The sequence below is a fragment of the Garra rufa genome, chromosome 18 (assembly GCF_049309525.1).
Source record: "Garra rufa chromosome 18, GarRuf1.0, whole genome shotgun sequence".
Classification (NCBI taxonomy): Eukaryota; Metazoa; Chordata; class Actinopteri; order Cypriniformes; family Cyprinidae; genus Garra; species Garra rufa.
The window spans coordinates 17,975,485-17,994,364 of record NC_133378.1 but is presented as its reverse complement, the minus strand read 5'-3'; the positions used below and the strand labels follow the sequence as shown (position 1 = coordinate 17,994,364).

General features: G+C 34.1%; 1 protein-coding gene across 1 annotated transcript in view; it reads right to left on the bottom strand.

The window, feature by feature from the left end:
• The window catches only part of nol4lb (nucleolar protein 4-like b), a 156,128-nt gene that overhangs the window by 68,732 nt on the left and 68,516 nt on the right, over positions 1–18,880 (bottom strand). Inside the window, exon 5 of the mRNA XM_073823357.1 lies at positions 604–751. Within this exon, the coding sequence (XP_073679458.1) occupies positions 604–751 (148 nt within the window). The remainder of the gene's footprint in view (positions 1–603; positions 752–18,880) is intronic.

Below are 18,880 nucleotides of genomic sequence, written 5' to 3'. Positions count from 1 at the left end.
TCAGAACTGCGAGCTATTTTAGTTTGTATCACGCATTTCTGAAAAAAAAAAATATTAAGCTGTAAACTTGCAATTGCGAGAAAAAAAGTCAGAATTGTGAGATAAAAAGTAGCAATTACCTTTTTTGTTTCCAAATGCAAGAGACATCTTTCAAAAAAAAAGAAAAATTGTACTGACCTCAAACCTACGAACAGTAGTGTATAAAGCTATATAGACAGGGATATAAGTATAGCTTTTTCATTGTATTATCACAGTATTTTTCTTATTGCAACTTTTTATATAACTAGATTTATGCTTTTATAAATAAAGAATTTTCCTTTTATTTATGATTTTTCCTTGAACCCTATTCATTTTAGTTAACCTACTCCTTTAATTCAAGCTCTATTCTTTGAAATCAAGTCTGAACATCCTGCCTTTAGTGGCAAAGAAAAATCGTGTTTGGATGTTTAGATTTGATTACCGGAAAACAAGAGAAAAACACTGATTAAGGAAACGACTTTTGGTGCTGAAGGCATGCGCACATGCATTTCATTTGAGGCTCTAGAGTAATCAGCAGGTTCAAACCCCCTATTAAGGCGCAGATGAGCATACAGTGTCTCTTACCGTCCTCTTCCTTGTGTGTGTTTTGCGGGCTGTGCATCCTATCTGCGCTGGAGGGGTGGTTCAGGTCAGACAGTGCGGCGTGACGTTCAGCTGATATCCATGTGGGGTCACTCATATCAAACTCCTCACTACTCACTGAACAGTCATCCTGCGGAGAGAGAGCCAGAGAGATGTCAGTCCGACAGCTGAGGCAGGATCGCTCATATCGGCGCCACGTCTGTGCGTGTGCGCAAAACTAGAATAGATGTGAAAGTCAGATTGGGCCATGATGTTGGCAGGCAAACAGGCCCATGAGGAGGGCTGTCAGAGAGAGCAGTCACCCCCTGCTGAGTGACAGCATCACTCATACACACACACACACACACACACACACACACACACACACACACACACACACACACACGCGCGCAGCCTGGCGGGACCACCAAGATTACAACTGGGCCCCAAAGCACAGTGCAGAAGTGCTAAAAAAGAGAGTACAGCATACAACTTAAGTATATCTATTCTACTAAAAATGGTCAAAAACTGAATAATTCTCATTCTGACTGCTCTAAAATCTGATTCAATCAAGGCACTAAGGATTTTTGCCTTTGTGACTGCTTTGAAAGTCAATGAACATGAATAATTTTTTAATTAAAGAAATATTTATCAGCTAATATTTGATTCACATGTGTGAATAATAGCTTGCACTGTTGTATATAAAGATACATAAATACATGATTCACCTGCTGATAAACATGCTTTGAAATGTCTAAACACAAATAACGTCTGTGAAACATTTTCAAAGGTATGCATCTCAAATGAAACGATATTCATAAAGCAGACATTGAACTACTGTGATGAACAGCATTCATACTATTCCTATCATGGACATGAATTAAAAGTAAAAAACAAGGTTATGAAAGGTTGTTTAAATTAAGAAAATAATCAACCAGCAGTGAAACATTCTTTCAGTGGACCAGACTGTCTAAACCCTAGTTTAGCAAATAAACACATAATACTGTTCAAAAGTATGGACCGTTTCTACCATTAAAGACATTTACATTGTTAGAAAAAATATACAGTTCCTTTCATGTTGCTGCCTTATGTTAAACTGTTTTAAATTACTTTCTTTCCACGATCTACATTCCATACACCATAATGACAAAGCAAAAACATAACTGTCACAACTTCATACGTTAGTTAAAAAAAAAAAAAAAAACTAAAATAAGTACATTGCATAAGTATTCATACCCTTAACTCAGTGCTTAGCTGAAGCACCTTTACAGCCTCAGATTTCGTATAGTGCGACAAGCTTTGCATATCAGCATCTGGCAATTATCTGCCATTCTACTCCTCACCTCTTCACCTCTCAAGCTCTGTCAGGTTGGATGGGCAGATTTGGGCACAGATGCACATTTTCAGGTTTCTCCAAAAATATTTGATTGGGTTCAAGCCTGGGCTGTGGCTGGGCCATTCACAGAGTTGTCTATAAGCCACTCTTGCTGTGTGCTTAGGGTCATTGTCCTCTTGGAACCTGAACCCTCTGCCCAGTCTGAGGTTCTGAATGCTCTGGACTGTGTTTTCAATAAGGCTATCTCAATATTTTGGTGCACTGAGCTGTTCTTCTACTCTGACAAGTCCTTCAGTCCCTGCCGCCGAAAAACAGACCCACAGCATGAGGCTGCTACCAGCACACTTTACTTTTGTGATGCTACTCTACAGGTGATGAGCAGAGTGTGGTTTCCTCCAAACATGATGCTTGGAATTGAGGTTCATCAGACCAAAGAATCTTGTTTCTCACAGTCTGAGGTTCCTTTAGATGCTTTTTTGCAAATTCATGTGTCTTCACTGAGGAGAGAATTGAGTTTGGCCATACTGCCATAAAGCCCAGATTGGTGGAGTGTTGCAGGTATGTTTGTCCTTCTGTAAGTTTCTCCCATCTGCACATATGATCATGGAGCTAGAGTGACCATCAGGATCTTGGTCACCACTCTAACCAAAGCCCTTCTCCATCAATCGCTCAGTTTGGCCAGGAGGCCAGCTCTAGAAAGAGTCCTGGTTGTTTCAAACTTCTTCCATTAAGGGTAACAAAGACTACATGCTTCTGTGAATCTTCAATGCAGCAGAATTTTTTCTAAACTATTTCCCAGATGTGTGGCTTGATGCAATCCTGTTTCTGAGCTCTACAGGAAGTTTTTTTGTTTTTACCTCAGGGCTTGGTTTTTGCTCTGATATGCATTTTCAGCTGATAGACATTTTATTAAGACATGCGTGCCTTTCCAAATCATACCCATTCAATTGATTTTTTTTTTTTCACAGGTTAACTTCACTCAAAGTGTAGTAACATTATAAGCGATATGAATGCGCCTGATTTTAAATGTTAACTGTCCCAGATAAGGGTATGAATACTTTTGCAGTGGTATCATTTACATTTTTTATTATTAATAATTAAATTTGCAAAGATGTTAAAAACTTGTTTTTGCTTTGCCATTATGGTGTATGGAGTGTAGATTGAAGTGGGAAAGAGTCATTAAAAGCAGTTTAACATGGTGTTTCCACCAAAAATATTAATCAGCAACTGTTTTCAACATTTATAATAATAGGAAATGTTTCTTCAGCAGCAAATTAGCATATTAGAATGATTTCTGAAGGATCATGTGACACTAAAGATTGGAGTAATGATGCTTAAAATTCAGCTTTGCATCAGAGGAAAAAATTCCAATTTATTTAAATAGAGAAAACTTATTTTTAAATTGCAATAATATTTCACATGATTACTGTTTTACAGTATTTTCAAATGAATAAAATATTAATCAAATAAACACATCCCTGGTGAACAGTCAAAAACAGCTCAACATCTCAAATAAATAATTTATTTTCTCCCCATTCGAATGTTCCGTTTCTGAAAATTATTAATTTGTTCCGTCTACATGTGCAATTTGTCCTGTTTCATAACAAGTCTCTTCAAATGAATGATTGTTTTCCTGAATAAATCCATTTTCTCCATTCAATATATTAAACTCGCAACAGCATTGAGTCAGTGGCGAGGATGCCTGTATAAATATGTGAATCAAATAAATCACAGCATTCTGTTTTTCGCCACATTTGACAACATCATTTCCTCAAGTTTGGATGACACTTCAAGTACATTCGTAATGTTAATGGAATGGAAAATTCATAGAAAAGCATTCAAAACAGTCTTTCAGAGAGAACCAAGGCTAAACTTCTCCTATTCAGAAATTCTTTTTTTCCAAAAAGAAAAAAAAATTATCATCTCAAATGACCCAAATGTATTATTGTAAACATAATGACTATATAATGACAGCTATTAAACTTAATTCGTTCCCTTGACTTATTAAATTGCTCCTCAATTTCAGAAACCCGTTCAGTTTGATAGAATCATGCCGAGCCCTTCCACCTCTGGAGGACAGCCATCATCCCGTTTTAATCACATAACAACTTATATCCTCAAATGAATGTCTCGAAATAATCTCAAGCGCTCAAGTGGTTCTGTTCGGTAGTTACAGTCTGGAACATGTGTTCATTATCAACATGATCATCTCAAACGGGCTCGATCGGCTGTACATGCTGTGCTGCTTTTGTAAAGCAATGAAATACCTGTGCATAATGTGCTGGATGGAAGAGGATGATTTATTAGGCAGGCGAAAGTAAAAGCTGCCCCAGGGACAGCGGGTAAGGACCCATCTGCTCATGCCTGTTGTTGAAGCGAAACCCTGCCACCCCGGCGCACGGCACGACCTCTGTTTAAACAGACGCATTCCCCCCCAGAGCTGCCAATCACACAATACCTCCCACCACCAGCCCAGCGCCAGCTCGGATTGGTTAAGCCGCTTTACATGCAAATTTGACAGTGCGTTATTGATGGGAGAAAGTCTTCCACCCACTTTTTTCCTGCCGCTCCCGCCGCTCCCTAAAAGGAGTTTTATATGTTTTTCTAATCCAGTTTAATGTGCATTGGTAAATTCAGGACAAGACTACCTGTTTGGGATTAAAATTTTAGGGTAACCTGTTTGGACATAATCAATTTATTCAAAAGTTTGGGGTCAATAGGATTTTTTTTAATCAAGTTATTATATTTAGTACACTTATTCAGCAAGGACACATTTAATTGTTTAAATGTGACAGTGAAAACTTGTATACAAAAAATATTTGTATTTCAAATAAATGCTTTTTTAACTTTAAAAAAAAATCACTGTTTCCAAAAAAGGCTAATATATACTATAATAAGTATAATATATAATAATATATATTATAATATTAATATTTACTGTATTTTTGATCAAATAAATGCAGGCTTAGTGGGCACAACCAACTCTTTTTACAATTATTTCAATGCAATGCAATTTCAATGTATTTATGTATTTTTTATTACAAAATTATCTTTAATTTACAATTTTTAATTTATAGTGAATTAAAATTATCTTTACAAAATAAACGTTTGCAATAAATTATATCCATAGCTTCATAAATATTCATTTGGAAAATGATAACATGAGATGGAAATATTACTGATTCTTCCAAAAAAATTTTTTACAAAACATTTTTTTTTTTACAAATAAATTGTATCAATGTATTTTTAATTTGCTACAATTATTATTATTATTATTATTATTATTATTATTATTAATTCATTTGTTTGCTTAATTTTTTACTAAATTAATGAATTTCATTTGCAACTAGTTATAGCCATAGCTTCATAAGTTCGTTTGGAAAATGATAAAATGAGATGCAAAATATTACTGATTCTTAAAAAAAAAGAGAAAAAAATTACATTTTTCCACCAAAATATTATCAATATATTTTTAATAAAAATAATTTAATTAATTTATTTACTTTTTTACTAAATTATCTTTAATTTATAATTATTAATTTATTATTAATTAGGATTATGTTTACAAAATAAACATTTGCAACAATTTATAGCCATATCTTCGTAAATTCATTTGGAAAATGATAACATACAAACATATTACTGATTCTTCTTCTTCAAAAAAAGGTGTCAACGTATTTTTCAATAGCTAGACAATGTATTTATTTATTTAAAATTATTTATTTATTTTTACAAAAGAAATATTTGCAACAAGTTACAGACACATTTATTTGGAAAATGATAACATGAGATGCAAAATATTACTAATTCTTCAAAAAAAAAAAATCCACCAAAAATTGTATCAATGCATTATTAATTTGCTAGAAATAATAATAATAATAACAACAACAACAACAACAACAACAACTGCTATTTATTATTATTATTATTAATTTATTTATAATTATTATTTTTAAAAATTAATTACGATTTTCCTCAAAAAATGTATCAATGTATTTTTCAATTGCTAGAAATAATGTATTTATTGTGCTTAATTTATAATTAATTAAAATTACTTTTATTAAAAAAATAAATATTTGCAACAAGATATAGATAAATTCATTTGAGAAATTATAACATGAGATGCAAAATATTATTGATTCCTCCAAAAAAAACTTTACATAACTTTTTTTTCTACAAAAAAAACATTGTATCAATGTAAATTTCATTTGCTAGAAATAATTTAACTATTATTATTATCATTTACCCTGTTTTATACAATTTTACCTTTAATTTATAATTATTAAAATATTTTTTACAAAATAAACCTATGCAACAAGTTACATAGCCATAGCTTCATAAAACGATAAAAAAAAGATAACATATTTATAACCAAAAAATTGTATTAATGTATTTTTCGATTTATTTATTTGAATTATTTTCTTATTTTTACAAAATTATCTATTTACAACAGGTTATAGCCATACCGTAATAAACTATTTTGGAAAATGATAACATAAGAAGCAAAATATTACAGATTGGTAATTTTCAATGCATTTTTATGGTTGCTTTCAAGACTTACACAAATCATCTTTTAATTTTGTTCATCATCTATGTTGTCCAGTCATATAACAGTATGTTAGTGACAAATCAGTACAATTTGCATCACAGAAAAGCACATTTTAAAATTTTAAGCCATTTTTCAGATTTCCATGTCCCGAAATGGCAAGTGATTGTTCTTTTTCAAGTGGTTGTTAGCGTTGTTGACTTGCCAGAATCTCTTTCACACTGACCCCAGCCAACAGGTCATTCTTACAGTTAAGCCCTACACTGACTTCAACAATCAACGTATAAATAATACATCATACAAAACCAGCAATCGGATACATGTTTGTGTATAAATAAGCCCCCAGAGATCACGAACGATGCCCAGGGGTCAGCATAAGTCAGCAGGGTCAGCTGACAGGACCAGACAGCAGAGGAATGGGTCAAAGACACCCTTTAAAGGTCACAAGTACACGCGCTGTAGCTAAAACCATCAGGTAGACAACAAAGAGGATCACACTTACTGTAGGAGGTCCCACCCCCCAAACCCTGTGTAATGTATTCTGCCGCATTTTCATTCCAATGCTCAACTCACAGAACTGACAATCCACCACCTCCTTAATCATCCTCCAATAGGACATCAAACAGCGGCCTCTATTAATCTGACATTTAACTCCTTTTCAATTATAATCGTATAAAATCGCATTTAACCGCTTCAAGCCCGCGATCAGCGCCGCACAGCTAATCCAATTTAGAACAATGCAGGTCATCAGCGGCCGAACCTCTCTGACTCCATCTCGCTGCACCCCTACGGCTCAATTCTGATGGTCTTTTATTAGTTTTTATTGTTTATTAATGATCATGCTTATGGTCTACGCTCATCTGCATGCAGGTGACATTCTGCTCTCTCTCTCTCTCTCTGACAAATTGCTGCCTATGCAGATAAAGAGAGCAGGGACAGCCTGGCATTTTCCCCCTTCACGAAACATCCCGGCTCATCCGTGTCTTTAATGAGAATAACAGATAGAAACGAGTCCAATCACCTGGGTTCTTTCATTTGCGGAGGGTCTGAGTGGCTCTGTGGGCTAAGCGTGTGTTTCAGGGCTTCTTTTGTCTGAGAGCAGTGTGTGCGTTCGCAAAACACAAAGAGCAGACGTCCTTGTGAGACGGTCTCTTCTCAGTCAGGGCTGGGCGTTACCTTTGTCCTGTCTCGCGTTTTCATTTAGTTGATTAACTTTGCTTTCATAATAATACGCTTTTGGGTGAGAATGAAAGGAGCCTTTTATCGCTTTAACTGATTTATGTTCGCACGACTTGAACCTCCGAGCCAGGAGTGCGGACATTTGTAGAGTGACTTTATTAGTGAGGTTAGCCGCCTCGCTGTATACCGAGCTGTAAATTGTCTAAATTAAGACGTGAAGGGGGTAAAGTCTTTAAAAAATCATTAACTTCAGGAGCAAATGCCGAGGGGAGTAGGACTACCTGGGCGTTCTTCTGCCTTCAGGTCTGAAGTTCGCTGAATGGTCTTGGGGGGGAACAAAAAAACAGATGGCATATTAATGTATGGTTTCCTCACGTCACGTAAATACACATGCGCACAGGCCTAACGTACCTTCAATGATTGATGCCTACCTTCAGAGGCACGGCGTGCTGTTTTGTCAAGCACCGAGGCACTAAAATATGAATACAAATGAATGTCTTTCTCGGAGAGAGTTTCAAGCATGCATGAGAACACTAGGGCAACATTTGCTCTCCTGAGCTTGTAAAAAAAAAAAGCTTTTGTAAAGGGATTGGCCCCTTCTGCCTGGACTGAGGAGCTTCTAGTCTGGGCTTTTTGGTACTAGGGCCATTTAAAGCTAATCCAGTTAGATAGCCAACCCTTCCTGTACTCTCAACCTTTCCTTTTTGTATTAGCTGGCCGTGTCCTTGTGCGAAGCTCAATGCTGTGGAAATGTAACTCTTGGGTTTATGTTGGCAAGCCCAAAACAATTAACTTGATAAATGGCTTTTGCATCATAGATAGTGTAAAAATCAATGAAACTCAGGGCTCGAAATTAACTTTTTTTACTTGGTAGCACCGGTGCTCCCAACTTCAAAAAGTTAGGAGCACCAAAAAAATTTTAGTAGCACCTAATTTCTTTTTAGTAATGCGCCGATCTTGATTCTTCATGGTCGATTCTGATTGCAGATGTTTTACAAGCAAATGGGCTAATTCTGAAAGCCTTTTTTGTATATTTATTTTACACCTTAAGCAAGGGACAAGAATGAATGAAAATATGAGTACATGAACAAGATGTTTGTTTTCTCTATTATAGGTATAGCCATTTAAATTAGAGGCAACCACTGCATTTTTAAACAATCTACAGTAGGCTATAAACAACAAAAAATAGTCGTGAAGAAATTGTGTTTTTTCGAGGAAAACATTTCAGGATTTTAAACTCCAAATATTCCAAAATGCAGTTTATTTGCAGCTTCAAAAGGCTCTAAATGATCCCAGTCGAGGAAGAAGGGTCTAATCTAGCAAAACAATCTGTTATTTTCCAAAAAAAATTGACAATTTATATACGTTTTGTCTAGCTCTGCGCATACTGTTTATTCCGGTTCAATACAGGTAGGGTAGGTTAAAAAAATCTCATTTTCTCCTTCAACTTCAAAATCGTCCTCCATCCCAAGATCGTAAGTGTTTACAAAGTAAACGTGCAAAGAAGATCAAAAGCCCTTTACAAAAAAAAAGGTAAAACAACGATGTAGGATGATTTTGAAGTTGGAGGAGAAAATGAGATTGAAGGAAACTGCATTGAACCAGAATACAAAGAGTACACGCAGAGCTAGAAAAGATGAGCATTTGAGGTTAAAAAGTATATAAATTGTCAATTTTTTTTTTGAAAATAACTGATTGTTTTGCTAGATAAGACGCTTCTTCCTCAGCTGAGATCATTTAGAGGGCTTTGAAACTGCATTTAAACTGTATTTTGGAAGTTCAAACTAGCAAGCTCCATAGAAGTCCACTATATGGAGACAAATTCTTAAATGTTTTCCTAAAAAAACAATTTCTTTACGACTGAAGAAAGACAGACATTAACATTTTGGATAACAACGAGGTGAATAAATTATCTCTAAATCTTTGTCCTGCAAGTGAACTTCTCTTTAAATATCAATATAACTGAGTTTGGACTTTCATAGTACCTTTTCTATATTGAATCTTTCAGCAAAGGGGAAAAAGCGAACGTAGCTTCAACCGAAGAGTGAGACTGTCTAGGTATTTCCTGAGCATGAATGATTGATTTTGTGACTGTGTGATTGTTTTGCAAGTACGGCTGGAACGACTGATAGTTGTGTGTCTCGTCTTATTCAATCTGCAATTAGTTTTTCCATCTTCCGTCTCTCTTTCTACCCATGTTTAGCAAGGCAAGGGCAGCAACATGACTTCAAATGCAAAAAGACATAAATTTAAAGACTTAAAAATAAATAAATAAATAAAGGAAGGAATGCAAAACATCTATCTATCTATATATATATATATATATATATATATATATATATATACATATATATATATGCGCTGCCATGGAAACTGATCAAGACCTGCAATACTAAAACTGATTTAGAGACAGAGAAAAAAAGATTTTTAGTCTGGAGAGAAATGTATGCACTTTAAAAAGAAAGAAACACTTTAAGAAGAACTTATCTAAAAACACATGCACTATTAGACAAAATCTTCTGTGTTGTCTTACAATAATAATAATAATAATAATTATTATTATTATTATTATTATTATTATTCACTTTTATCACTTTCACTTTTTAACTTTTACATTTTTAATTGCTGTCAAGATTAGTATGTAAATGAAGTTGATTATATTTTTTCAGTTTAACAGCATTAAAAATATTTAGCACAGTTAGCACAAAGGCGGAGCTAGGGATATTCAAAAAATAATAAATAAATAAAAATAAAATGTTCATATCAATTTTTGATTTCTTTCCAGTTTAAAGGCAGATTTTTTGCTCCTAAATGAAAGTTATAGGAACCAGGTGGTAATTGTGGTTTTAAACTACTCATTATGGTACAAACAAGACAAACACTTCACATTTTTGAATTCTTACACTTAACAAAATACATATCTCAACAGAAAAATGAATTCATTTCTGCATGTTTTATCAAGTAATATTATTTCAAATAATGAAACAGGTTTGTGTACATTTATGTTCATTATTAAAAACAGTAACATCTGTAAAATTAATTTTATTTTTTATATGGTGAAATTTAATTATCCTGTCTGTTTGAAATTCATTAAAATTAACCATTGGTCTTCCATAGTAGTATACATTTAGATCACGACAGCCACAGTTAAAACCACACATAAAGCACGTCAAAATACCATGGTAAAAATGTAACTGTATGGTTTCTAGGTATTTGTATGAAAACAATAAATACATTTAGCACAAACACTATAGCTTAATCACAAAAAATACTGTAATTACAGTTGAGGTCAAAAGTTTACATACACCTTGCAAAATCTGCAAAATGTTAATTATTTTACTAAAATAAGAGGGATCATACAAAATGCATGTTATTTTGGATTTAGTGCTGACCTGAATAAAATATTTGACATAAAAGACATTTACATAGAATCCACAAGAGAAAATACTAGTTGAAATTATAAAAAATAACCCTGTTCCAAAAGTTTACATACACTTGATTCTTAATACTGTGTTGTTACCTGAATGATCCACAGCTGTTTGTTTATTGTTTGTTTAGTGATAGTTGTTCATGAGTCCCTTGTTTGTCCTGAACACTGTCCACTGTTTTTCAGAAAAATCCCCACAAATTCTTTGGTTTTTCAGCATTTTTATGTATGTGAACCCTTTCCAACAATCACTGTATGATTTTGAGATCCATCTTTTAACACTGAGGACAACTGAGGGACTCATTTGCAATATTACAGAAGGTTCAAACGCTCACTGTTGCTTCAGAAGGAAAAACTATGCATTAGGAGCCAGGGGGTGAAAATTTTTGAACAGAATGAAGATGTGCACATTTTTCTTATTTTGCCTAAATATCATATTTTTTAAATATAATATCATATGATATCATGTATTTTTCATTTAGTACTGCCCTTTAGAAGCTACAGAAGATACTGATGTTTCCCAGAAGACAAAATACGGTAAATTTACCTTGATCTTCAAATTCAAAAAGTCTTCATCCCCAGCTCTTAATGCACCATTTTTCCTTCGTCCTCAATGTAGTCATGTGACTGAAAATGATCAGCGAGTAAACGTATCTGCTCTAGTAAGCTAGCTGTGTTCCGTTTATAGAAAAAAATTAAATCGCGATAATTATCATAATCGTTTTATCGCCTAGTCCTAATATTACCAGTGCAAAATGTTTTTCAAATGCTACTTCACATTAAGGTAGCAAAAGGAAGTGTTAATCACAAAAAGCAACTCAAATCATAACAGCACATTCAGAGCTCAGGAGCCAAATTCTCACACATCCACCACACACAAGGTCAGAGGATCTATCTGGGCCCTCGGAGGAAACACTGACAGCTGTCCGTCACATCACAGCCTTTATTTCTCACGTCTAACAGATGTCTGAGCATGTTACATGAGCTTTCTGTCTTTGACCGTCTTCCCTCCGTCCGCCGAGATCAATAGCTTTCTAAGGAAGCACACTGTATCATTTCAACACAGAAAGGTGAGTGTATTGATAAGAGTGCTGTTACTCTACTATGGCATGCAAGACTGTACACTTACATACAGAGATCCATTTGCCCTCAAACACACACAAAAACACACATTGTGAGGTCCAATGAGGATTAACATCTTGCAGACCGTGAGCTTACACTGCAGAATATTGATCGAGTAGGAAAACCGGCCATGAAAAGGGAAAATAGCAGCACTGACACACAAGGTATCCATACATAATCATGGCGTAACGCACTCGGTGAGCGCTCATCCAAAGCATGCCATTAAGGAAAGGCTAGATTTTGAAAAAAGAAGTGTGTGTGCGGATGTGATCGAATGGCTGGAAGGACAAACAGACAGTTTGATATCAGTGTCTGTTTGTGATATTACACCCCAGTGTCAGCCACAGGCTAAAAAACATAAAGCATTCTGTTACATGAAGACGGGCTATGATCAATGATTCTGACTGGACCTTCATTGATCCAGAGGCGAGGGGAGGGGAGCTATTTCTGCCTGCCGTTGCCCCCTTTTCCTCTCTGAAGAGCAGCGAAACCAAATCTGGACGCTCGGTTACCACCCCTGCCCATTATTCTACACACGGCCCTGAACAAAAGCCAAAAAGAGGAAAGACACAAGACCCCGTCTCTCTCTGAAGCATCACTCATCTATCAGTCTGCATGAGATTTAAAGGTGAAGTGTGTCATTTCTTTAATGTTATATCATGTTGTTTGGCTAAATCACTTCCTTTGTTCTGTGGAGCGCAAAAAGAATATCTGCACACTCCTTTTAATATAATGAAAGGGAATGAGCGCCGTCAAGCTTTAGAAAAAGACACACAAATATCATGAAACTATTGCATATGACTTGTGCACTGTTTTATTTCTTTAATTAAATTATATTTAATTTTTACTTATATTTAGATTTCCTTTAAAATTTGACATAATTAGAAAAAATACTAAATCACTAATTTTTATAGAATTAAAATTTGTTATCATCAATATATTTTCACATTTAATCTCCAAATGTATGTATAAACAACATAAAGATGGTATATTTTAAATATTTTACTAAGTACTATGAATAAACGCAAGCATCATTGATACCAATACTAACACTGATGCCTCTGTTAAAAGGATATTTATATTCAACATATTCAAACTTACATAGGGCTTGGCGATTTGGCCTAAAATCAAAATCTCGATTAATTGAACATTTTAACCCGATTACGATTAATGAACGATTATTTTATTTATTAATAAAATTATATTTAAATAATATTTATTTTTTGCCCTCATAGTTCACTGACAAGTTTTGTACAGTAAATATGCACACATATTACAAGTGAGACATTTTTGAATGAAGGGTGCACACACTATCTACTATGTATGATTATTTATTGAACATCAGTGTTGAACAACTGAAATTAAAGCACACATTGCTTAAAATGAAAAGTCACATTTTTCTTAAATTAGTGAAAATAAATAACTTGCACTTTTGGAAACAAAATAAATTTATAAAATAATAATAAATATTAAAAGTAGAAAATAAGCAGTATCTCTTCTAAATAAAATTACTGTTGTATATCCTGTAAATACTTTTTACTGTATAAATACCGTTTAAGCTCTCCATCGGCATGTCAGCGGAATAACGCAACGTAACGGAGCGGGGTCACGTGACTCCACACGCAGTAGTGTTTTTAAAGGGAAAGTAATTGAAATAATTGACCCGGAAAAATTTGATCGATTATAGGTTCTGAATGTCGATTTCGATTACTTTTCGATTAATCGCCCAGCCCTAAACTTACAGTAAAATTTGTATAATACTATAACTTTTAATTGAACTTAAAACAACATAAATCTTAACTTAAACCCATTATTACCTTTTTTTGCAACATTTAGCTTAATTTAATGCAGTGTGTTATATACATTTACATACATTTTTAAAAGAAGTCTCTTCTGCTCACCAAGCCTGCATTTATTTGATCCGAAGTACAGCAAAAACAGCAAAATTTTGAAATATATTTACTATTTAAAATAACTGCTTTCTATTTGAATATATTTTAAAATATAATTTATTGCTGTGATTTCAAAGCTGAATTTTAGCATCATTACTCCAGTCACATGATCTTTCAGATTATGTTGCAAACAGCTGAGCAGAATGTTTTCTATTCTTTGATGAATAGAAAGTTACTATACTTTTTTTTAAATATTGATAATAATGATAATAATAAAAATTGTTTCTTGAACAGCGAATCAGCATATTAGAATGATTTCTGTAGGACCATGTGACACTGAAGACTAAAGTAATGATGATGAAAAATTAGCTTTGATCACAGAAATAAATTAGTTATTTTAAATAATAAATATATTTAAAAATGTTACTGTTTTTGCTGTACTTTGGATCAAATAAATGCAGACTTGGTGAGCAGAACTTATAAATTATAATATAATTATATTGTATATATACATAATCATTACTATTAGTGTTCATCATCTGTTTTTGATTACACCATTACTTTTTTTTTAATATTTATACCATATGTACATCGACTTAACATACAGTAGTCACCACTAATAAGCTACTAAATATATTGTAGTAGCCTACATTTTTTGTACAGCTGCTTTGCAACGATTTGTATTGTGAAAAGCGCTATACAAATAAACTTTAATTGAATTGAATTATATATATAATATTTTATTATTTCTTTATGTAGTACATAGAAAATATTTTCCTCTGAAAATGCTAAAAAAAGTATAATAATATCTCAAATATGACATTTTAACCATACACTTCTATACATTTTAACCATTTTAACTTTTTAAAGATTAAAAAATATTATTAATATTAAAAAAGGTCATTTAAAAATTGTCAACTACCCACTCACAGTACATCACAACAAACAAACAAACAATATATGACTAAATGATGTGAACATTTATCAGTAGGCGTTCCAGATTAATTAACCATGAGCACAAGCACAGACATCAGTACAAAGTAGAGGTCGGCCGATATATCATCCGGCCGATATATCGGGCCGATATTTGCCATTATTTAATATATCGGCATCGGCCGATATCCGTGTTTAGTAGTGCCGATTTAAAGTCAGGCACGTCTGCCGGCAGCCCCGTGTTATTGGTGCGGTGGAACGCTACTGTGAAGGACCCCAAGCCAAAACTTTTGTAAGATTCAAAAACATTTCTGAGAGATAAAGGTAAGGCTTAAATTCTGATATCTGTACCACGGTCTCGCTTAAGGCGGAGTGGTGACCGTGCTTTTTCAGTCGCTGCTCCCAAACTTTGGAATGCCTTGCCGCTATTTATAAAGGCTTCATCATCTATGGACACTTTTAAAAAGAACTTAAAGACTTATTTTTTTTCATCAGGCTTTTGGTGTCTGAATGGGTCTGTTAATGTGAGTGAGCTTGCTGTACGATTTATACTTTTGTAATGATTGCGCTGGTTTGTTTGTTGTATGTTGTTTTATAGTTTATAATTATTTTTGTGCAGCACTTTGGTCCATTTCTATGGTTTTGAAAGTGCTTTATAAATAAACTTTGAGTTGAGTTGAGTTGATATTTCAAAGTCCCATGGCCATATATGTACTATATATTACTAGTAAACTATGAAGTGTTGCTTTCACTTAGTGAAAGAAAATCATAGGACCGTCAGGAACTGGTATAATGCTACGACTGGTTAAAGGTTTGCTTACTTGCAGTTAAGTTTAAGGACTGTAGTCGAAAACGATCAGCAGCTTGTTTGCTAACATATTAGCCCCAGTGTTATAAGTTCTGTTTTATTTTTCCTGTATCCGAGTCGGAGAACTCTGTGCATGGGGTGGAGAAGGCGGCGGCTCTCACAAACAATGCAGCGTTGTGATACTCCGACAGTGATGCATGGATGGTGGTTATATCCGCGGGTCTGGTAATAAAAAAATGCATTCTAATTACTTGTGGGTGGGTCGCGCGTGGATGAGATAAATCAATAATGATGTAAACATTAACTACATTTTCTAACATCTGAACCTGAGTTATGTGGTCACGACCGTTGCACCTGATGCGACCGTCCTCTCTGTCACCTCAGATACTGCGAGTTTATAACTATGGTCACGTCCAGATGTCAGTAAACGTTATTTTTTCAGCATGGATTTGGCTTAAAAGCACGAGTGATTAAGCCTAAATAAGTGTGCAGCGATGTAAAGATCAGCTGTTAAAATGAACCACCCATTCATCATATTATCATGCAAAACTAAGAATTAGAATAATTGTAATAGGAAGATCGCGTGCGGTTTGCTAAATCAGAGAAATAATATAGGTGCGGGTGGGTGGCAGGCAGATTACACTATTGCCTGTTTTTGATTTATTTCATCGTCAAAAGTAAGATTTTGCTCTCTTTTGTCGCCAAAAGTATTCTGAAACAAGTCACAACTGAGCCGCTGTGCATCTCCATTTAAACAGCGGTGTTTCGTTTATGAATGAACGTGCGTATTTAAACGAATCTAGTGAAATGATTCAATTTTCCATTCTTAAAGAGAGTCACTTGCTTTATTCAGGAATGAATCAACTGTTCGAACGAATCAAATGAATGATATGATTCAGTAATTAAATCAGTGTCTTGCCGCCACTGCTGGCAGGTCCTCTCAGTTATATAAATCATTTAAATTTTCTGTATTCAAAGTTTTATATTTAAAACATAAAAGTTTAAGAGCTGAGATTAATTTTAAACTTTAATGTAAATGATTGACAGTTTTTATATTATCTGTTTTATATATTTAATACTTGGTCAGTTTGATTTGTTTGGTTAAATTTGGTTAAATCTTTTATAATAATACTGTGCAGTGCACAAAATCAAGATCCGAAAGATGGTTCATTGTGTTCATTGTTCATGATGTTAAGTTTAGAAATGATGTGCATCCACTTATTATTAGTGGGACATTTTAGCATGCAAATAAAGGGGAGAACTTCAAGATATCGGCCATAAAAATCACCCAAAAAATCGGCAGTACGTATCGGCCATCGGCTGACCCTCACCTCTAAACATCGGCATCGGTTATAGAAAAACCCATATCGGTCGATCTCTAGTACAAAGTCATTAGGAGGATGAAAAACTTTATAGAAAATTAAATTTCATGCATCTTCCATCTATAGCTGTGCATTTCCAGCTGTTCCCTGCTGATCACACCCATTCACTTACAAACATGACAACCGACATCAAGTCAACCTGAAATGGACGGTATCAAAAGTTTCTTAGAAAGGATAACAACAAAAAATTCCAGGAAAAAAGGTCATCTTTAATGTTACACCACAACATAAAAAGACCTTTCATCTAAAGCTCCACTTTATGAGCCTTTCAACCGCAAGGGCTTCTATTAAAAATCACGTTTCTTAACAAACCAATGTAACGGGCAAAACATGAATCTTGAAGAACTGCATGGTATAATGAGCACCATGAAAGCTATATAACGTTTTTCACAGTAAGTACCAGCCTGCAAGATGATGTGTAGAAAAAGTGAACCTAGTTTCTAGATCAAGGCCACTTTTTTGAGGACACCACACACGCTTTTCTGTTTGTAACCTTAGAAATACAGTATTGTTGTTCCTGACCAGCATGAATATAATGGCACCTGCATTCTCAATGACTACTTGAAGCTGCTTATCAAATCCTGTAGTTTGTGGTTGCTCAGTCAACTGTAAGCCTTTAAATCATCATACAGCTACACACAAATCTATTTTCTCTCTTAGAAATGTTCAGATTACGACTTTAGCTGCTCTGAAAGTGGACTTTGTCAGAATAAGCAGATTTGTAGCCAGTCATTTATAAAGAGTTAGAGTGTGCTCAATGTTTAAAGGGATAGTTCACCCAAAAATGAAAATTATGACATTAATTACTCACCCTTATGTCGTTCCAAACCTGTAAGACCTTCGTTCATCTTCAGAACACAAGTTAAGAGCGATTTTTGTTTGCGCGTCAAAGACTAAATTACTATAATAAAATAGTTATTTTTGTTTTCTTTCTGCAAAAAAAGTATTCTCAAAGCTTCATAAAATTAAGGTTGAACCACTGATGTCATATGGACTATTTTAGCGATGTCCTTACTAACTTGGGCCTAATATATCTTCATTTGTGTTTAGAAGATGAACGAAGGTCTTACGAGTTTTAATTAATGACAGAACTTTCATTTTTGTGTGAACTATTCCTTCAACAACACACTATGCATGAAATTTGCTGAAATAAAAACTAACTGAGAGCTCATTCTTATATTTTTTATGATAGACACGCACACTTCTGTTCAAAAGTTTAGGGTCTGTTTTAAAATAGTACTTATTTGAAATAGAAAACTTTTGTAACATTATAAATGTCTATACTGTCACTTTCAATCAATTTAATGCATCTTCACCAAATAAAAGTTAAGTTAAATACTTTAAATTAAAAAAGATAGTGGTTGTAAAATTAGACTAATATTAGGTTCATCTGACCTCGATTATATGTCTTAGGTGGTGATGTAACAATATCAAAATCTCACAAACCAATAATATCGCGATATGAAGTCCACAGTACGATTTATTGCAATGTTTTAAAAAAAGACAAATAAAGACTTCGAAAACAAATAAAATTCTTTTGTCTATTGCACTTTCAAGAGTTCAAAATTAAGAGCTCCAATCCATGTTTTTAAGAAAACTTAAGTCAGAAAAAAAGTCAGTGAATTGACTTGTACCTGAACTTTAAAAGAAACTCA